The 22,683-nt window shown below is 39.7% G+C and overlaps 1 protein-coding gene across 2 annotated transcripts in view; it reads left to right on the forward strand.

The window, feature by feature from the left end:
• Positions 1-22,683, forward strand: part of IDO2 (indoleamine 2,3-dioxygenase 2) — a 68,217-nt gene that overhangs the window by 22,562 nt on the left and 22,972 nt on the right. Inside the window, exons 2-7 of one of the 2 annotated variants that reach the window (XM_078445521.2) lie at positions 5,874-5,969; positions 9,877-9,996; positions 12,442-12,560; positions 14,829-14,843; positions 19,035-19,134; positions 21,220-21,337. In XM_078445521.2, the coding sequence (XP_078301647.1) occupies positions 5,874-5,969; positions 9,877-9,996; positions 12,442-12,560; positions 14,829-14,843; positions 19,035-19,134; positions 21,220-21,337 (568 nt within the window). Of the gene's footprint in view, positions 1-5,873; positions 5,970-8,197; positions 9,092-9,876; positions 9,997-12,441; positions 12,561-14,828; positions 14,844-19,034; positions 19,135-21,219; positions 21,338-22,683 lie in introns of those variants that run through there. The other variant, XM_078445523.2, reaches the window with a different exon arrangement.

Raw genomic sequence — 22,683 nt, forward strand, 5'->3', positions numbered from 1 at the left:
ATTTTCTTATTATTGTTCATATTTCTGCTGTGTTGGTTGTGATCTCTCCTCTTTCATTCTTGATTTTATTTATTTGGGTCCTTTCCTTTTTTTCTTTTTGATCAAACTGGCTAGGGGTTTATCAATTTTGTTAATTCTTTCAAAGAACCAGCTACTGGTTTTTTTGTGTTTTTTGTGTTTTTTTGTTTTTTTTGTTTGTTTGTTTTGGTTTCAATAGCATTGATTTTTTGCTCTAATCTTCATTATTTCCCGTCTTCTGCTGGTTTAGGGTTTTATTTGCTGTTCTTTTTCCAGATCTTTAAGTGTAAGGTTAGTTGTGTATTTGAGACCTTTCTTTTTTCTGTAGGAAGGCCTGGATTGCTATATACTTCCCTCTTATGACTGTCTTGGCTGCATCCCAGAGATTTTGGGCTGTGGTGTTATCATTTTCATTGGCTTCCATGCACTTTTTAATTTCCTCTTTAACGTTTTGGTTAGCCCATTCATTCTTCAGTAAGATGTTCTTTAGTTTCCAAGTACTTGTTATCTTTCCAAATTTTTTCTTGTGGTTGATTTCAAGTTTCATAGCATTGTGGTCTGAAAATATGCATGGTATTATCTCTATCTTTTTGTACTTGTTGAGGAACGATTTGTGTCCGTGTGTGTGATCTATTCTGGAGAATGTTCCATGTGCACTCAAGAAGAATGTGTATTCTGCTGCTTTAGGATGAAATATTATGAATATATCCATTAAGTCCATCTGGTCCAGGGTGTCATTAAAAGGAATTGTTTCCTTGTTGATTTTCTGTTTAGATGGCCTGTCCATTGCTGTAAGTGGGGTGTTGAAGTCTCCTACTATTAAGGTATTATTATCAATGAGTTTCTGTGTTCATGATTAATTGATTTATTTATTTGGGTACCTCCACGTTTGGAGCATAAGTGGAGCATAAGCATAAGATTTACAATTGTTAAATCTTCTTGGTGGATAGACACATTATGATATAATGCCCTTCTTCATCTTGTTACAGTCTTTATTTTAAAGTCTAGATTGTTTTGGGGTGCCTGGGTGGCTCAGTTGGTGAGGCATCCGACTTTGGCTCAGGTCATGATCTCGTGATTTGTGAGTTTGAGCCCTGCCTTGGCCTCTGTGTTGACAGCTCAGAGCCTGGAACCTGCTTCTGATTCTGTGTCTCCCTCTCTTGCTCTGCCCCTCCCCTGTTCATGCGCTCTCTCTCTCTGTCTCAAGAATAAATAAAACATTAAAAAAAAAAAGTAAAGCCTAGATTGTCTGATATAAGTATGACTGCTTTGGCTTCCTTTTAGTGACTATTAGCGTGGTAGATGGTTCTCCATCCCCTTTCTTTCAATCTGAAGGTGTTTTAAGGTGTAAAATGGGTCTCTTGTAAACAGCATATAAATGGATCCTCTTTTCTTATCCATTCTGTTACTCTATGTCTTTTGATTAGAATGTTTAGTCCATTGATATTTGGAGTGAGTACTGAAAGATATGAATTTGTTGCCATCATTTTGTCTGTAGAGTTGGAGTTTCTGGTGGTATTCTCTGGTCCTTTCTAGTCTTCGTTGTTTTTGGTCTTTTTTGATTTTTTTTTTCATCTTTTTTTTTCCCTTAGAGAGTGCCCCTTAAAATTTCTAGCAGGGTGGGTTTAGTGATCATGAACTCCTTTAATTTTTGTTTGCCTGGAAATCCTTTTATCTCTTCTTATATTTTGAATGACAGCCTTGCTGGATAAAGAATTCTTGGATGCATATTTTTCTGATTCAGCACATTGAAATATCCTGCCACTCCTTTCTGGCCTGCCAAGTTTCTGTGGACAGGTCTGATGCAAACCTGATCTGTCTTCCTTTGTAGGTTAAGGACTTTTTTCCCTTGCTGCTTTCATGATTCTTTCTTTGCCTGAGTATTTTGTGAATTTAACCATGATATGCCTTGTCGATGGTCGGTCTTGTTGAATTTAATGGGAGTTATCTGTGCTTCCTGGATTTTGATGTCTGTGTCTTTCCCCAGGTTAGGAAAGTTTTCTGCTAGGATTTGCTCACATAAACCTTCTACCCCCTTTTCTCTCTCTTCATCTTCTGGGACCCCTATGATTCTCATGTTATTCCTTTTTAATGAGTCACTGAGTTCTCTAATTCTTATATAGTTCTCTTTTGCCTTAGTCTCCCTCCTTTTTTCTGCTTCATTATTCTACATAAGTTTGTCCTCTATATCACTGGTTCACTGCTCTGCTTCATCCATCCTTGCCACCGTGGCATCCATTCAAGATTACACCTCAGTTATAACATTTTTAATTTCATCCTTACTATATTTTATGTTTATTATCTCCACAGAAAGGGATTCTATGCATTTTTCAGCCCCAGCTAGTATTATTATTATCATGATCCTAAATTCTGGTTCAGACATCTTGCTTGTATCTGTGTTGATTAAGTCCCTGGCTGCCATTTCTTCCTGTTCTTTCTTTTGGGGTGAATTCCTTCGTTTCATCATTTTGAAGGAAGAAAAGGAATTAATAAAATAAAAAAAAAATTAAAATTAAAAAATGAAAACAACACAAAAAATCAAATAAAGGATGCTATATCCTGTGTTTTGATCTGGTTGTTGAAAGAAACTTCGTACAATAGAGAAAAAAAGGGAAAATAGAGAAAAGAAAAAAAACATATGAAAATTTAAAAAAATGAACACAATAAAATAGAATAAAATGAAATGATGAAAGTAAAATAGAATTTAAAAAATTTACAAAAAATACAGTAGAAAAAAATTAAAGAAAATCTTTTTTATAAAACTGGAAAATAAAAATTTTTTTTCTCTTTCTGTATTCATGAATAAAAGAAAAAGAAAAAAAATTAAATAAATGGGTCAGTGAACAGAATGAAATACGATGGAAATTACCTCTAGTTTCCCCTGGAAGTCAAACTATGAAGCACTTTACAGTCTGCAAGCTAAGCTGGCAGAGAGACCTGTGGTGTTCCTCAAGAGTGTGGTTGGCCCAATTGGGCAGGTTCTGCTGTAACAGGTCCATTCTCCACTAGATAGTGCTGCTTAGTTTACTGGGGTTGATGGTTGTGGTGTGTGTAGGCATGAAAGAGTGTGTGCAGGCATGTAAGAGTGTGTGCAGCAGGGGAGAAAATGGTGTCACCCAGCTACCCAGTCCCTAGTTTCAGACTCTGTCCTCTCCCCATAGGACAATCAAACACCCCTACTTTTCTCTGTCTTCAGTCCACTCCTTGCTTCTACACTGTCCACAACCAAACCATCAGCCTTCCAGGCAGCACCTCCTTCCCAAATTTTATCTCAGATGGGGCTGTGTTTCCAAATCCCTCACTTCTGAAGGCCCTGTAGCTTGGACCCTCTCAGACCCTCTGGGGGAGGGTCTTGCAGAGCAATGGAACATTCATGTGACCATGATGCTGTATATGCCCAGAGACTGCGGCTGGGTGCCAGCCTGCCCCACAAAATGTTGGCACACTTGTGTAGCAGTAGCATTTCAGGGATTATGGTAAATCACAACACACATCTGGCATCAGGCTTCACCCTTAACATCCTTATTCCAACACCAGTGAATGTGGTTGTTCTCTGGGTCCACTAGGACCTTTGCCTGTGGTGAAGCTGTACAGTCTCTACCAAATATCCTCCCAAAATGAGAACCATCTCTTCCCATGTGACCCGAGGACCCCTCAGACCTCACTTTCTGCTCCTGGGGATTAGTCCTCCCCAGCAGAGCTCCTCCAGGTATTGAGCTGCAGAGTTTCAGACTCTGTTCTCTCCCTGTTTATAGAGTCTTAATGGAATTTAAACCCTCTCATTTCTCCTTTCTCCCTTTTCTGTTCAGTCCTTTGTGGCTATTTCCTCTTTCTCTCCAGTTGCTTTGGGGAAGGGTGCTTTTACTGTACTCTCCCCCCATGTCCATCCTCTCTCTGCAAGCAAAAACAGCTCCCTACCATGTGAGACTTGTCTCTCCCTAAGTTCATCTCTCCATGCTGCGTACCTGTGAGGGTCTTTGGTTTAAGTTGTGCAGATTGTTGTGTTAATCCTCAAATCAAGTTTTCTAGGTGTGTAAGATGTTTTGGTGTTAATCTAGCTGCATTTCAGGGACTAGAGAGGCAAAATAAACTTTCATGCTGCTCCGCCATCTTGGCCCCTCTCAGAAAGTGTCTTTCTTTTACTTTCTAATGATACATTTGACCTTCTGATGATTCCTTTTTTATCTGAAATCTGACGTCTTGAATCCTGTAGGGTGATTCCCTTCTGACTCATTGAACTTCTTGTTGATCTGTATTACTGGATTCAGTTCCTCTGCCTGCCTTGTCAAAATTCGCGTGTGCTGATCTCAGTCTTTTCATTTCACTTTGCAACTTCTCTCAAATAACTTTACACACTTTTGTGGTTTGAAGTAATGTGAAGTTTTTACTGCAATTATGCTTCCCAACTATGTATTTCTAATAATTTTTTCCTGAACTTCAAGCTGTAAATGCGCCTGCCCAATATGTGGCCATATCTTGACATTCCACAAACATTTTAGGCTGTATATATCAAAAAATAAATTCACTATTTTTGGGCCCTCTCCTTGACATTCCCTTGCATTTTTGTTTCAGTTTGTGTTCCCTTCAATTCATTCAGTACCTATTTCATAAACATGTCAATCATCCTTATGACCTCTTCCTTCTTAACCCAGAAACACAACATTCAGTTGTACAGTTTATACACTGAAAATGTAGGCCCAGACCTGACCATAGGGATGGATTCAGGAGTTGGCAAATATTTTTCTGTAAAAAATATTCAGGAGTTGGCCAAATAGTAAATACTTTGAGTTTTGCATAGCATATGGTTTTTCTGTTGCAACTACCCGATTCTGCTGCTGTAATGTGAAAGTGCCATAGACAACATGTAAACACATGAATGTGGCTGTATTCCAATGAAAATTTACTTACAGTAACAGGTACAGTGTGCCATTTCCTGGGATGGAGCTAGGATTGCTGAAATTCAGCCTATGTTCTACTTGGCTAAACCATGGGTCCAACACAGGCAATGTTATTGAACTAGATAGAAGTCATCATACCTTTAGCCTCTATCTCTAAATTTGATCATCTCATCATTTTAATTTTACTTTCCAAATATTTCTTGAATACATGCCTTTTCTTTTCTAAATCCGTTGCCATTAACTAAATTTAGTCCTCAAGTAGTATTTCAAAGCCTTCCTAGTCTGACTTTCAAATCTTATAAACAAATCTTATAAACAAAATTCAAATCAAACCATGCCACCCACAACATGAAAAGAAAGTTCTTATGTACTTTATTGAAAGCACATTTGATATGATTTTCTAGTCTCATCTGCTATCACCTTTTCTGTTGAGCTTTATATTCCAGTAACACTGAATCATCTGTAGTCCCAAGAAGGAGTTATCTCTATTTATCCACTATCTCTTCTTGTTTACTGCCTTCCCATTTTCAAATTGTCACATATCAAAGTCACTTTCAGACTCTAATACTGGCCCCAATTCTCATATTTCTACAAATACTTCCCTTTAGTATCCCACAACCACTGACAGAGTTAACAACTCCCTCTTCTTTGCAATTTATTAAGCTTATACACATATCAGTAACCGAACATATTACACTGCATATACAAAGATATATCTGACTACACTTTTTTTCTGCCTTAGTAGACCATATGCTCCTTAAGCCCAAGGATTGTATTTCAGTCATCTGTGAGTGTACAGTGCTTAGCATAAGTCTCAGCATGGTGTGAATTCTCAATATTTGTTCAACTGAACTGACCTGAATTCTACTTTAAGACTGAAATTTGAAAGAAGCTACTGCCCTGATGCTGCTTCCCAAAGAGGTCAGAAATACTGAGACGTTTATATTTTGAATGCAGAAAGAACTTCCAGATCATTATAGACCTTGGATGGAAATTGCTAACAAACTCCCTCACTTGATTGAGAGTCACCAGCTTCAAGCTCAAGTGGACAAGGTATATCTTTTTTTCATTATTCTCCTTAAGTTCTTCTAACCTTCCTATTTTCATCCCCGTACCACTTTTTTTCCTTAGCACTGTGAAAGTGGGTCAAGGACCCAGGGACACCAAATGTTGCCACTGAGATTACCAAAAAGGGTATCTCACATTTCCTAAAGAGTGGAATGACTACTTCTTCATATGACACATGTATTTCTGTAAAATTTCCAGAGTCTGCACAAAACAATTTCTGGAACATATTAAGCCCTCAACAAATATTTGCCTAAAAAAGGAAGGCAGTCTGGTTGGGAATTGTAGGCAAGTTGATGGATAAGGTCTACCTTGAGAAGGATGAGCATAGAAATTCTCATTTAAAGAATGAGAATTCTTAAATTCTCATTTAAGAAACATTGACAAATAATGAAATTAATGAAATGTATGGTCAACTTTTGTTTTGTATGGTTAATCTTAATAAGCACTGCTATGTGGCTGTGAAATAAGAAGGAATTTCTAAAATAATGTGTGCCTGCATGTGTGTGTATGAATGTAGTCTTGTGGCCAAAGTGCATTAACATGATGATGGAGCTAAAATTCCATATTTATTTTTAACAAGAAGTTTAAAACATTTGGAAGTTGTAAATATAAAATAATGTTTAGTTTGTTATGCCATGTTAGAAAGTAAATGAATAAATATATGTATATTTAACAGCAAGGTGAGAAAATTTGCCTTGTCAGTCATCATGACATATTATAAAACTACAAAATTTGAGACCAGATGATATAGGGCAGCAGTAACAACGAGGACTCAAAACTTTAATACAGAACTTACATACAGACCCACACATATGTGAAATGTTAATATATCACAGAGGAAATGATAGATTAGAAGGGAACATAATGGTGCTAGAATGACCGATTATCCATACATATGGCAGCACAGAGCAAAAGAATACATTGATTGGATTGGCTCCTTGTGTCATAAACAAAAATATATTCATTCCAGATGGATTAAGAATTTAAATGTAAAAGACAAAAAATAAATGTTTTAGAAGAGAATTTAAGAGAATATGTACTTGGACTAAGGAAGATTTCCTAATGACTAAGATTGGGATGTTTTTATGATAGACTTCATTTCACTAAAATAGAGCCTCTTTTCCTCAAAATAGACTATAAAGAAAATGAAAAGCCAAGCCACAAACTGAAAAATGCTATCATGTATATAACTGAGAAAAAGATTTGTATCCTGTATATATAAAGTCCTGGAAATCAAACAGAAAGAGAAACAACCACATTTAAAAAAAAAAAAATGTGGTATAAACAGGAACAGACATTTTACAAACTAGCAAACATACATGACCAAGTGACATTGGAAGATGGTAACCTGTATTAATAACCAGGAAAAGAAAATTAAAAGTGTAATGGGATTGGATTTTACAACTTTCGTATTTACTTTCCATCTCACAATAAAACACAAATATGAAATGAAGTTGATTTCTTTAAACTGAAGAAAACATTAAGTTTATGACTCACTCTCTCCCTAACTATTTTATCCGGGTTTTTTTTTTTTTTTTTTTTTTTTGTAGAAAAAAATTTCCATTACAAAGGGTATTTGTTGTTGCTGTTTATTTTTTCCAAATCATTTTGATGTTTAAAAAAATGTGTGGGTTTGCTTGGAAAGAGGAACCCAGGGACTCTGGGATGTGCAGGAAATTTCCAAAAAAAACCCTCTAACCAAAAGCCACATTCTCAACTTGGACCCTGTTCCTTTACCTTGGCTGCACTCTAGGTAACCAATAGGGGCTTATGGCTATAGAGCATTTGAAATGTGGTTAAGACAAATTGCGATGTAAGCTACTCACTGGATTCTGAAGACTTACCCTAAAAAAGAGACTGCAAATCATCTCAATATTTTTATACTGATGATGTGTTAATAATATTATGCATATATTGACCTAGAAAAAAATATGTTACTAAAACAAATTTCATGTTTCTTTTACTAATTTTTTTAAATGTCTCTTGTTAGGGTGGCTGGTGGCACCAGCGACCAAGAATTGCACAAAGAGTAGAACAACTAGCAGGACAGAGTTTACTCATTCTCCAAGAGAGGAGAGGGGCCAGATATCAAGAGAAACAGTGGCCCGAGTTTGTATTAGGCTGGGCCTCTTAAAGGATTTTAAGGTTGTGAGAGGTTTGCAGCCACACCCATGGTGGGGCGGGACTGGGAGGTGACAAGTTTCTCAGGATGCTCTGTCCCAGGCTCTGCTGGGATGTGGGTTATGGTCCCAGGCTAGAGAAGGTTAAGTTTTATAGTTGTGGTCTATTTTCTGAGAATGAAGGGCACCACGACCTGAAAGAGAAAGAGGCTCAAACACGGACATCTGCGGGGTTTCTCGATAAGCTTGCCTAGGAAGGGCCCTTTAAGTAGAACCTTTTTTGCCCTTCTTGCTGGAAATTTTTTAATTACATGTGTGGTTTCCATGTTTCTAGCAGGCAGTGCTGACTTGGGAGAACAGGGCAATTGTCGGCAGAACTGAAGTAGCATCCGGGCTCAGTCCCTGCCGGCTCTGTGACCCTGACCCTACCCTCTTTGACTTAGTTGTGTCCTGTGGATTTGGGGGCAAGACAGAACATCCGGCATGGGAAGTTTTTAGCATCGTGCCTTGGAAACGCTTTCCTAAGCACCTTACAACAAGTGCTTAATAACTATGGTCATAATTCTCAAGCCGGTTCCTGTTGAAATGCAACATCTCAGCAGTCACTCCCCCACCTCATACACGCACACGCAAACGCACGCGAGCCTAGAGCACATTGCATTTGCGATTCAGAGCCAACTTTTAGGAGGAAGGAACACGCAGCTGCGCGGGGCGAACAGACACGGGAAGGCTGCCCCTTGGCGGAGAGCGGAGGAAGGATTCCGTCGTCACCGCAGAGGCTCTAGAGCAAGCTGCGGAGAGCCTGGGCGGGAGGGGCAGCGGGTCTGAGGCGGCAGAGGCGGTGCCTGGCGCTTAAAGGGATACCCAAGAGGTCCACCGCCGCCTCTTGGGGCACTTAAAGACCCAGAGAAGGACCCCTGGGAAGATCTGGATCAGGCTGTGTCTACAGCTGGGGAAGAGATAGGGGGACCAAGGAAAAAGGCCGAGGTGAGGAGGGGGTGTGCCAGGAAGGTGGAACTCACTGTTTCAGTCAACCAAGACAGGCAAGGGTGTTCCAGACAAAAGTGACAAAATGTTTTGTTGGGGCAGCGCTGTCAACAATTGACTTCTGTACGGGTGTGGTTTTCATGAAGACAACATCTGTAAATCCCCTGGTGATACTGGTGATACGTATCAGAGAAAAAGGGCATGGAGAGGTGAAAACACCCAGCCAGGGTCACTGGAAGGTTTCAAACAGGACTGAACAAACTCTTTGGCCCAGCTCAGCTAACACCCCCTAGGGATTTGGTCAAACTCCTAATTGCACTGTTTCTCTTTTTACTTCGGAATTAAACAGAGAAAGTAACACTCACAGTGCAGGCTTGTTACCAGGGTTAAATGATACCAAGGAAGCAGAGGTGCCTTGATATGTAGGACTGTAAAAGTTGCCACGATAGACTCCATGAAATAAGTGATCTCAGTCTTGTAAATTAATTATTCTAGAACACTACACACTCTGTCAGCTCAGTGAAGGTGACTAGCGTCTGACACAACCATGGGTGCAATTTAGGAGTTTGGATGGAGTGGTTAGGTAGTTCCTGAGCAAGGTCCCCTGAAATGCCTCAGATACTGCAGTGTCCTAAGATTGGGAGAAATGGGGTGTGCATGGTGGCTCTTAGTTCCTTCACTAAAATATAACCTGCTCCTTATACACATAGAACCCTTCACGTCAAAGAACCCCTGTGCTCATCCTCACCGTGCAACTGATAATCTCTGGATATTCTCTTGAACAGATGCCCCTCCTGACCTGCCAGTTCCTCCAGAATTACCGGGAACAGCGCCTGGCCCACTTGGTTCTGAGCTTTATTACCATGGGCTATGTCTGGCAGAAAGGAGAGACGCAGCCCAAAGAGGTAAGGGGACAAAACACATGCCTGTCTTGTCACCTGGCAAGCCTGCTGCTCCTGAAGTACACTCACTGCTTGGCCCCACACTGTTTTCCTGGAAAATAGGTCCTTTCTTGTTCTTTTCTTTGGCTGTCAGTTGAAGGAAGGACAAATGGCTCACTTACATGAGAGAAATTTTTTCCCTAAGAAGCTAATTTTCTTTAGAAGTTGTAGCCATTCATTTGCTTTCACATCTTTTTTTTTTTTTTTTTTTTCTGGCAAGAATGTTTAACAAGTTGTATATGAAGGCAAGAACTGAGATCTCATTAAAAAAAGAAACTTAATAATAGCTTACACTTGCAGCATTCTGTATTCCTATGCACATATATTATCTCCTGATTTTCTCAATCCCATAAAGTAAACAGAACTCCACTGTGCCCATTTTATAGACAGCTGGGGACTACAGAAGACAAAAATCCTTCTCCAGAGTCAGATAGCAAGTTAGTGTAAAATGCAAGGCCATGCTTAGATCTTCTGATTCACTAATGTAACCTTCTTTCCCTAAAAGGCACCCATTGACATTAACAAGATTAATTTTAATTTTTTAATACTCTGCTCTTTCTACTGATTATTGATCTCTTAATAATTCATTTAAATCTCTTCTAAATCTTTACTTAACCTTTTATAGTTTCAGCCTGAACCTGGAGGGTGCCCAGGTGGCTCAGTCAGTCGTGCATCTGACTCTTGGTTTCAGCTCAGGTCATGATCTCGTAGTTCATGAGTTCGAGCCCTGCATCAGGCTCTCTGCTGTCCACACAGAGCCTGCTTCATATTCTCTTTCTCTCTCTGCCCCCTCCCCTGCATCTCTCTCTCTCTCTCTCTCTATCTTCCTCTCTCAAAAATAAATAAATAAACATTTAAAAAAAACCCAAAAAACAAAAAACCTAAACCTGGAGACATGAAATCTCTGAGTTCCATTAACAGCAGTAAAAAAGCACCACTCCCTTTCATTTTGTTTAAGTGTCCCTTTTCCAGGAATCAGAGTTACTTGTTCCAGTACTCCGTGGTTCACTGAGCAGCCCAGGCCTATTTTGTTTGCTTGGTGAAGGCTTCCTATTTTCTTTCAAGTAAACAGAGGAAACCCCCCTGTGACAAAAGGAAGGGAAAATGAGAAAGGAGAGAAGAAGAAGATATAGATGTGCTTCAGAGTTCTTAAATGTCAGTACATCTCATTAAAAAAAAAAAAATGTACGTCTGATATAAAAACTTTGAAATCTAGGCACACTACAAAATGTCCCGCTGGGCCTCCCTCCCTTTTGTGTCTCTAAACCGTAATCCCAGATATGGGGAAGGGGTAGAGAAAGGGTGACAGGGGAGGAAGCCTTCAGTTTCGTGGAGTGTCCATCTACTTCCAGGTTACCAGGGATTCCCCTGTCCATGGCCTGGGATCATCTCCAACTTTCTCTACATCTCCTCTTCTAACTCTTTACCTAAATAGACACCTCACTTTTGCATTGCCCTTCTCAACCCCTGACTCAGGGAAACTAAACTTAAGTTTGAATTTTAAAACTCTATAGTTCTTTTTGTTTCTTACCTGAAAAACAGTTCTGTCCCAAGTCTAAAAATCCAAGGAAAGCAAAAGCAGAAGCAAGACTTCTTTAATAGATACTTTTATCCTAGGGGGATATAAAAATGCAAGTGGGAGATAGGGAGCATAAGAATGTTATTTTATATCAAAACCAATTTAACTTTGTCTACAGATAAAGAACCCCCGCCCCCCTCCGCCCCCCCATCTCCCACAGATCTGAGTAGTTTTTCTGGACTTGTGGGCAGATATGTCTCTCTGGAGTGTTCCTTGGATAACTTAGGAGTTAAATAGGGACCGTCTTGAAGTTGTTATTGGGTTTGACTTATGAAGTGATGAACAGAGTTGGCTGCCACACAGGATGAAGTGTTCTGTCTTCCCCATTCCTGTTCCTGATTGAAATATAAACACACACGTATATGTGTGTATACATACACATGTATGTATATATGTAGTTTTATACAAATACACACATACATATTTATGTAGACATCTCTGTCAATAGATAAGTAGATATATAAAGAGTTAGAGATATTTTTCCCACTGCTCATCAACTCAGCCCCCAGTTTATGTTTAAACATTGGTGATGCCCTTCTTTGCAGAGTCAGTTTTCAGAGATTATTTTATATGCTATGTATACGTATGTGTTCCAGTTTTGTAATTTTCATATATATTTCAGATTGTACTCATACACATTATATCCACTAGAATGTTAAGGGAAAAAAATATGAGAGTGAGGTGTGTGTATATGGGTCACTCAGATAATTCCAGTTTTATGCCCAGGTCATTTCTCTACCACAGGATTACTGGAGTAAAGGGCAATCAGATTACTTCCCTTGCTGCATTCTTTCTGGTGTATGCTAATTTCCTGTATTTATATCCAAAAGGTTCTGCCAAGAAATCTTGCCCTTCCCTTTGTTGAAGTCTCCAGGAACTTGGGCATCCCTCCTATCCTGGTCCATGCAGACTTGGTGCTGACAAACTGGACCATTAGGGATCCTGAAAGGTAAGACAGGGAGTGAGTGCTTTGGATGTGAATTGATGGAAACTTCCTCTCCTTACAGTAAAGGCCTGGCGTTTTCAGCTATGTGTGATTCTAGATGTTCATATTTAGTGTCTGCTTTATGGTTCCAAAGAACTTGTGTTCAAGTTCAAAATTTACACGTCCCAGAAGTTTCTTCTCAATCCACTCTGAATACATTGGAGCAGGCTACTTTTTCTTGTTTTCTTCCACATCCAATCTGAATTTCTTAACTTGACCTTCAAGCTCCTGCATAATTAGGCTTCATTCATTCTCTCATCAAATTTCCATTCCACAACATGCCTTCCATTCATGTCAAATTAGGGCCAGTGACTTCAATAAGTCATCCTGATATAATGATCATAAATGATTGTGATTATGATTATGATTATAGGTGAAGTAAGAGTAGGGCTCTAGAAAGTTAGATTGAGAATTTGATTAATAATGCTATCTCTTCTACCTAGCTGGCATCAATCCTTGGAAAGTTGGGCTGGGAATGTAGATAAGTATTGGTCTAAAGAAAAAATAGTGTGAGTTTTAAACAAACAATAATTAATCAGAATGGGTGGAAAACGTGAATTGTTAAATTTCCCTTTGAACTTTATTATCACAACCAAATTTATTTCAGGCTGTAGGTACAAGAAATAGTACTTTTGTAACTTAATAAAATAACTAAAGGGACATTTAGGTTAGATGTGAGGAAGAACTTCCTCAGCTTGAGGGTTGTAGGTACCACAAGAATGCCAGAGGAGATGATGGGAATCTGTTCTAGATGATTAAACACTTAATATAACATTATAGATTTTGGGGCTAATTTATGTGCTTCTTGGAAGAAGGGAGGCCATCTCATCTCTCTAAGGAAGCCTGAGGCCTGGGAGGATACATTTTCCATAATTATTAATCGTGATCTTTGACCAGTTCTTTCATAACAAAATTAGTGACCAGCTGCTGAATCTGACTCAGAGTTTTGACAGAAAGAAATAATATATATATGTGCAGAAATAATTCTGGTCAAGGCATTGGGTGTTGAGTCAGGTGGATTTCTGGTTTGAAGAGAAAGAGAGAAACAGGAAAGGTTGAAGGGAAAAAAAATGTCTGGACTGGAATGGTTAAATCAATACAACAACAAGGGGCTAGTTGCCCAGTGAGTGAGTGAGCAGGGCTGCATCCCAGAGAGGCAGACACAGTCTGGGGCTCAGTAGTTAGCTTTCTTGGTGATTAAGTTTGGAGTCTTTTAATATGCCTTCCATAGAGCTAAGTGCTGTAGAGAAATGGAAGACATGGAAGCAAAGGGCACCAACATGGTTAAAGAACAAGACAAATGTCAAAGAGGGACATAAGCAATAGCCCTTAAGCATTTCAAAGCAATTATATCAATGCAGGCTTTAAAAATCAGGAAACAGCTTGATGAGGAAGTGAAACTTGATCTGATGCTAAAGGTAAGTAAGAGTATAATAATTATAACAGAAATATGGGTTTGTGGCAATGACAAATATATAAAAGGAATAAGATAATTTATCATGGTGGCCACAGGCTAAATATTCTTGGGCTCCTGTGTGAGTGGAGATTTAGCTTACTCCTTGTCACACAGTGACTTTCAGGGAAGGAAAATTTTTCCTTTCTTCCCTTCTAGGTTCTTTGCCTGGTCTGATAATTACATTGACATAAGACAGATCAATAGAAGAAAAATGAAATTAATTATTTTACCTATGGGAGCCCATAAAATATGAGACTCAGACAAGTGACCAAAACAGGAAAACTTTGTACCTTTAGACAAGAAAACAATACATTTGGGAAGAATTGACAAGACATAGGGGTTTGGGCTTAGGGTTAGCAAATTAGTGAAGGTGTATTTACACAGGCTTCTTGGCCCTAAATTCCCTCTCGGGTTAATTTTCCTGGTACAGGTTGGGTACCTGTCACATACCAGATTTATTTCCTGCTTTCAGGGGAACAAAGGAAGTCAGAATGTCCTTCTTGTGCCAGCTCTTTCTTACATAACATTAGTTCAAATAATCAGTGTGCCAAAGCAGTGCATTTGGGGTGGAGCATTGTGCTCTCCTTCAGACCCACAGTGTAGTCACGACCTGTGACATCCAAAGTGTGCATGGATGTGTGTGTGTGCATGTGCATTTGGACACAAATGTATGTGCCTGTGTCTATGTCCTCTCAAAACACATACCAGTTTAGAAACTGATTTGTTCTTTTATTTCCTTTTTCTCTTTGTGGTTATCGATACTGAAATTTGACTAGACCCCTGGAAATCAGGTAAGTTCTCAGAAATCGTTCACTAACTTTATAATCCATACTAACTAAAAGCTTACAAATAAACGAAAAGGAAAGCACATCAAATTTTGTATATAGTATATAAACTATCTAAAAATGCCTGAAAAAGAACAAGACAGGAATATTTCACTCTCACCACTGAACATGGTACTAGAAGTCTTAGCCTCAGCAATCAGACAACAAAAAGAAATAAAAGGCATCCAAATTGGCAATGAAGAAATCAAACTTTCACTATTCATAGATGATATGATATTCTTTTTAGAAAACCCAAAGACTCCACCAAAAATTTGCTAGAATGAATACATGAATTCAGCAAAGTTGCAGGACATAAAGTCAGCATACAGAAATCACTGCAGTTCTTTTCTTTTTTTTTTTTTTTAAATGTCTATTTATTGTGAGACAGAGCATGTGGGGAGGGGAGAAGAGAGAGAGAAAATCCCAAGCAAGCTCCACATTCAATGCAGAGCCCAATGTGGGGCTGGATCTCACAGCTGTGAGATTATGACCTGAGCTGATATCAAGAATCAGAGGCTCAACCAACTATGCCACACAGGTGCCCCAGAAATATGTTGCATTTCTATACACCAGTAATGAAGCAGCAGAAAAAGAAATAAAGGAATTGATCCCATTTGCAATTGCACCCAAAACAATAAGATACATATGAATAAACCTAACCAAAGAGGTAAATGAACTGTACTCTGAAAACTATAGAACACTTATGAAAGAAACTGAAAAAGACACAAGAAATGGAAAAAACATTCCATACTCATGAATTGGAAGAACAAACATTGTTAAAATGCCTATACTACCCAAAGCAATGTATACATTCAATGCAATCCCTATCAAAATACCACCAGCATTTTTCACAGAGCTAGAACAAACGATTCTAAAATTTGTATGGAACCACAAAAGACCCCAAATAGCCAAAGCAATCCTGAGAAAGAACAGCAAAACTGGGGGCATCACGACTCCAGACTTCAAGCTTTAATGCAAAGCTTGTCCTCAAGACATTTGTCCTCAAGACAATATGGTACTGGCACAAAAACAGACACATAGATCAGTGGAACAGAATAGGAAACCCAGAAATGGACCCCCAACTATGTGGTCAATTCATCTTTGACAAAGCAGGAAAGAATATCCAATGGAAAAAAAGACAGCCTCTTCAACAAATGGTTTTGGGAAAACTGGATGACAACATGCAGAAGAAAGAAACTGGACCACTTTCTTACCCAAAACACAAAAATAAATTCGCCATGGATGAAAGGCCTAAATGTGAGACAGGAAACCATCAAAATTCTACAGGAGAACATAGGCAGAAACCTTTCTGACCTAGGCCATAGCAACTTCTTATGAGACATGTTGCTAGAGGCAAGGGAAACAAGCAAAGATGAACTATTTCAGCCAACAAAACTGAAAGGCAGTCTACAGAATGGGAGAATATATTTGCAAGTGACATATCAGATAAAGGGTTAGTATGTATAAAGTACTTACCAAATTCAACACCCCGAAAAATAAATAATCCAGTTAAGAAATAGGGAGAAAGCATGAATAGACATTTTTCCAAAGAAGACATCCAGATGGCTAACAGGCACATGAAAAGATACTCAAAACCACTCATCATCAGGGAAATACAAATCACAACCACAGTGAGATACCACCTCACTCCTGTCAGAATAGCTAAAATTAACAACACAGGAAACAACAGATGTTGGCGAGGATGTGGAGTAACAGCAACCCTCTTACAGTATTAGTGGGAATGCAAATTGATGCAGTCACTGTGGAAAATAGTATGGAGGTTCCTCAAAAAGTCAAAAATAGAACTGCCCTATGATCCAGCAATTGCACTACTAGGTATTTACCCAAAGGATAAAAAAAATATATAGATTCATAGTGCTCCAATGTTTATAGCAGCATTATCAACAATAGTCAAAATGTGGAGAGAGCCCAAATGTCCACAGACCGATGAATGGATAAAGGAGATATGATATATACACACATACACACATACATACACACACACACACACACACACACACACACACACACACACACATACACACACAATGGGATATTACTCTGCCATCAAAAAGAATGAAATCATGGGGCACCTGAGTGGCTCAACTGGTTGAACCTCCAACTCTTGATTTCTGCTCAGGTTGTGATATCATAGTTGTGATCTCACCTTCATGAAATGGAGCCCCACATGTAGCTCTGCACTGAGCACGGAGCCTGCTTGGGATTCTCTCTCTCTCTCTGTGTCCCTCTCATGCTTGCACTGTTTCTCTCAAAATAAATAAACAAACATTAAAAAAAAAAAGAATGAAATCTTGCAATTTCCAAAGATGTGGGGTGAGCTAGACAGTATTATGCTAACAAAAATAAATCAGTCACAGAAAGACAAATACTATATGATTTCATTCATATGTGGAATTAAAGAAGAAAAACAGATGAACACATGGAAAGGAAAAAAAAGAGAGAGTGGGAAGCAAAACATAAGAAACTCTTGTAATTTTTTTTATAAATTCTTTTTAATGTTTATTTTTGATAGAGAGAGGGAGGGCATGAGTGGGGGAGGGGCAGAGAGAGAGAGGGAGGCGCAGAATCTGAAGTAGACTCCTGCTTGAGCTGTCGGCACAGAGCCTGATGCAGGGCTCAAACTCAGCAACTGTGAAATCATGACCTGAGCCAAAGTTGGACGCTTAACCAACTGAGCCACCCAGGCACCCTTTCGTAAGAGACTCTTAATGATAGAAAACAAACTGAGGGTTAATGGAGGGAGGTGGGTGGTGGATGGTATAAATGGGTTATGGGTATTAAAGAGGGAACTTGTTATGATGAGCACTGGGTGCTATATGTAACTGATGAGTCACTAAATTAAAAAAAAATTTTAATTAAAAAAATTAAAAAATAAAAATAAAAATAAAAATGCCTGAAAAAAAGACTAGAGGGAAATGTGCCAAAAATTAAAAGTCCAAAAATTAACAATGGTCCCTGTGCTTTGTAAGGATTAGGCGATTAATTTTCTTTACTACATTTTCAAGTCTGTTCATAATGAAGCAAATAAAGTTCAATGCAAGAAAAGAAAAAAGACTTTAAAAATTCTCTAAATCCTCTGTGATTCTTTGAAGTCTAAGACCTGAAAAAGATCTATGGTCTCACCATAGCTTGTATGAAAAGGCCAAAATTGTAGAGTGGTTTCTATAGCTACAGAAGAATCCCTTTGAAATATCTTGTTTTACATGGACTGGAGCTCATGGGCCAGGTTTGGTCCAGACATCCTCAGGCTCCTCTTTCCCCAGAGAGCAAAATTAGCCTCTAAATTGACATTGCCTCTCCTCAGCTCAATGAAGACATTCTGTATAAAAACTGTAGCTCAGCAGATGGAGATTGGAAGGATGAAGAAGCCACTTTCCACACAAGTGTAACTTCGCTGGCACAATGGAGTTCCTGACTTATTTTTCTTTTGTGTTTTTTTTTTTTCATCTCTGGTCATGCTTAAAATGTTAGAGACAGAAGTGATTTATGGAGTGAAATTTTAGGTTTTGCAGATTGGACTGACATCTGGGATATTTGAATCTAGATAGCTGGTCTTTTAAAGATGATTCTATGACGGTCTTGCAGCTGTCATTCTTACGTAATACAGCACTTGGGGAAAAAGGTCACTGATGAGAGAAAGCACTCACATGAGTTATGAGATATTCCTGCCCTGGTCCTGTGACTAATCAGCTGCATGACTTTGGGGAAACCATTTTGCTTCCTTGGGCCATAGTTTCAAGTCTAAAAAAGGAGCATGAAATTAGCTGTTGTCTGTGGTCACTATACCTCTAAGACTGCCCCTGCTCCTGACGGGGATGGTGTGATGGGCCACAGACTGGCCCTGTGGAGAATCAGCAGTGCCTGCCCACTTATATGTCAGCTGTTCCACTGGGAAGCCATGCTAGACTTTGAGAGTCCTCTGGTCCTTGACCATGGTCTTGAATAAGTCTGCTCTCTTTCCTTTCTGGAGCAGAGCTGGAGGCAGATTCTCCTCCTCAGAGCTATTCTACAGAGATGAGAGGGGTTTTCTTCAAGTCTACTTGCTCTTGCATTTGTCTGGCTCTGAGGTGGTCTTTGGGCCCTGCTCACACCACAGTGTACAAACCTCTCTAAACATGTGGTCATTTCCTTCCCAAGGAACTTGGACGTCATTTTCTCATTTCCTGGGGAAGAAAGCCTGCGTGGCTTTATACTGGTGACTGTTTTGGTGGAGAAAGCAGCAGTACCTGGGATTAAGGTATTTTCTTTATGGCATCTTTTTTTTTTTGTCCTAAATGAGAAATTAGTCTGAGCTTTACTTCCCACCAAGTCCCTTTCCCTGTAGAGAACTAATAATTATAGATGAGTATCGGCCTTGTCCTACTTGGTGTATGTCTGGGAAAAGAGGTCTGATCTCTAGCCCACAGCTCTCCCTTTCTTCAACTACTGCATCACTTGGAATGACCATTCAACCATTCAACTGACATGTCTTGTTCTGAGTAATGTATGTCTGGGAGAACAAGACAGATACTGTTCTGGATGCCATAGAAGCTCACCATCCAGTAGAGAAAGATGGACTGATGTATGGGGTAACAAGAAAAAAAAACAAAAACAAAAACAAAAACCCAGTGTTTTTCATGAAAAAACATCTAAGACCTAATCCAGACTTGCAGGATCAGGCAAAGGGAAATGACAGCTGAAGTTAAAATCTGAGTGATGTATGGGAATTAAGCAGGAAGTAAGAATGGAAGTGGGTATTCATTCCTGGCAGAGAAAACTGTTATGCAAAAGCGTCAGAAAACAGTGAACCCTCTTCAGAGGACAGTGAACCCTCATTGAGAATACCTAGCCCTGAGCTTGCATATTTGAACTCCTTCAGGGGTCAGGTAGATAACAGAAAGTTCAGGTATAAAACAAATGAAGGTGGAGTGACAGGTGATCATCTAGGGAATGCTTGCCTTGCACAAAGATATTTAGATTAGATTTAAGTCTTTCCTCACTACCTTCCCTGGTGAACATTCTTTGAGTGCTTACTGTGTCCTCAGTAGAGTGACCAGATCATGGGATGATTACCTTAGCACCCTCTTTCAGTCTCAAAAGTGAAACTATATGCTTACTTTACTTCTCCTTCGTGTGTTTAGTTCACTGAAAGATACAGAGTAAAGCATTGGTCTTCAAAATATAGCTCAAATAAGGTAGAAACTGCCCGAGAACAAGGAAGTCTTCCTGGTGAATGGAGCTCTGATGCTATGGGATCTACAGACTCTGTCTGATTTTATGTACAACAGAGCTCAGGAGTGAGGCTGCCCTAGTTCAAGGTCCTAGAAGTAGAAATGATCATAATGATGAAGGACCATAAGGCAAGCTGAGGGCCAAACACAAGCTAGCACAACCCATCCCCTCCCCAAGTGGGATATGTGTGATATTTCTCAGGCACTCCTGGCTGCCCAAGAACAAAGGAAAGAGGAAACAGATGGTTAACTGATAGAAATTACTGTCATACAGGACATGAGTCTCCATCAGTTTACAAAGGTCTTACAAAGGTCTTTACAAGAAAAAGGCAATCTTATCAATAGCCTAATCTCCAGAAACCTGTGGACTCAGTTTTCTGGAGCCCTAATATCACCTTCCCCTCCACAGTGATGTGGGGAACAAAGGCAAGAAGGAAATGGCAGGTAAAATTACATTTCTTTATAACATGCAGCCCATTGACAAATACTTAAGGCAAATACAAAGCAGACCATTTCTCCAGGAACCCCCTATTGTCATAATGTTAATGCCTTACTAGAGGGAAAACAACCTTAGCTTGACAGCAGCAAGGCCTCAGGCATCTTAGACGTTCTCTTTAGCATATCAAAGTCCTTCTGGAGGCCTCCCCCCAACTCCATAGTATATAACCAGTCACTCTGTACAACCCCAGTGCCCAAGGGTCCTGTCCCTGTGCTTTCATAGGATCACCTTTTTGCACCAAAGACATCTCAAAAATTGTTTCTTGGCCATTGACTCCAGACCCCCACCACTCCAAAACCCCATTAATAATATGAGATAAATCCAGAAGAAAGAACAAAATTGATTAGAGTTATGCCCTTGAGAGGTACAAGAAGTAGCAGTCAATGGAAAAGCTCCAGAAAGTCTTAACTAGGGATCTATCTGAAGGGTGCCCAGAAAGATTCTGGCTCTCAGGAAAACCTCACAGGATATTTAGTTTAGGAATGCCCCTGGGGAGCCCTGCCTAACAATCCAGCAGTCAGATGGGTCCCCTTTTTCTAGATTCCCACAGCTTTGCTGCTCTACCTCAGTGGACTGAATGTTAATGAATTGAGTGAATGAATCTCCTCTTCAGGCACTTGTTCAGGCAGTGAATGCCATCTTGCAGCCCAGCCAGAACTTGTTGCTTCAAGCCCTGCAGCGACTGAGACTCTGCATTCAGGATATCACCAGAACTTTAGGACAAATGCATGGTATGAGGCTTCTGAAGGCTGAGGGCTTTGCTCGGGAAGACATAAAATGTCAAAATGTCAATGTCTTTGTTTTAAGGCAACCAAATGTTGTTCATGCTACTGAAAAATGAACTCTCAGTTTGCAGTGACTTTCTCATGGTTTTATCGTTCTTTATATCTCTTGTGATTCAGTTGTTTCCTCTTCTGGCTAGCCAAAATGTTCTTTGCATGTAGAGGTCTTACAGTAACGAAGCTGGGGCTGAAAGGGTGGAGCACACGACATTGGTTGTATAAGCTCTATCCAGCAATGTTAGGTTACTGAAGGACAGAATTGTGATATGAGAGAGTTTGTCCTTACACTCTCTAAAGCCTCTCTCATTCTTTGTTCTCTAGTGGAAGCTGAGATGACTGACCTTGGCTTTGGGCCTTATCTGAGGGGCCTTCCATCGCTCCTCCTCTGAGGCTAGTTTAAAGAGGAGTTGTTACAGGTGTGGCCGGTTAATCTTATCCTAAGGACTGCAGCTCTTAACTCCTTAATCAGAAGAATCTAGAAAATGTAATTGTTGTGTGTTTGAAGAAGGTGTGGGAGAGGGGTGTGATCTGTTTAACAAGAGGGTAAGGATCTAAGTATCAGTTTCCATGGATCCTGCTTCCCTGACAAATAGAGGGAGTCCAGGAAAGGAGAGGTTTATGGGAAACAGGACAGGAGGAAGCAAGGGAGGGAGGGAGAAAGGGAGGACACCAGCTTTATTACTTTTTATTAAGGGAGTAAATTTATTTGTCATCTCAGACTCTCTGCACTAGTGGAAGTCCATCAGAAGTCACAGGACTATGTATTATTTCCATTCAACATCCCATTTTATATTTCAGATCCACACTTCCTCCACTTCCCTGAATTTTAATTTTAAAGCCCTCCTGATCACATCAAACAAGCTCTCTAAACTGAGTGACATAGATTTGAGCCTTAACAAGGTACCCTGAGTTTATTAGTCGGGACATCAAGACCAGGGGAAGTGACATTGCAGGTGCATTCAGATCATATTGATAAGGGAGCATAAGGCAAGCTGACACCCTGCATCCCCCCTCCCCCACCCCACCTCAGGTGGGGTATGTGTGATATTTGTCAGGCACTTCTGGCTGCCCAAGAACAAAGGAAAGGGGAAACAGATGGTTAACGGATATAAATTATAGTCATGCAGGACAGGAGTTTACAAATGTCTTAGTAAGTTTACAAATGTCTTAGTAAATTGTAATAAAAAGGCAATCTTATCAGTAGCCTAATCTCCAGAAACCTGTGGACTCAGTTTCCTGGAGCCCTAATATTACCCTTCCCTCCTTCGTGATGTGGGGAACAAAGGCAAGAAGGA

Source organism: Panthera onca, chromosome B1 (genome assembly GCF_046562875.1).
Source record: "Panthera onca isolate mPanOnc1 chromosome B1, mPanOnc1 haplotype 2, whole genome shotgun sequence".
In the NCBI taxonomy this organism is placed as follows: domain Eukaryota; kingdom Metazoa; phylum Chordata; class Mammalia; order Carnivora; family Felidae; genus Panthera; species Panthera onca.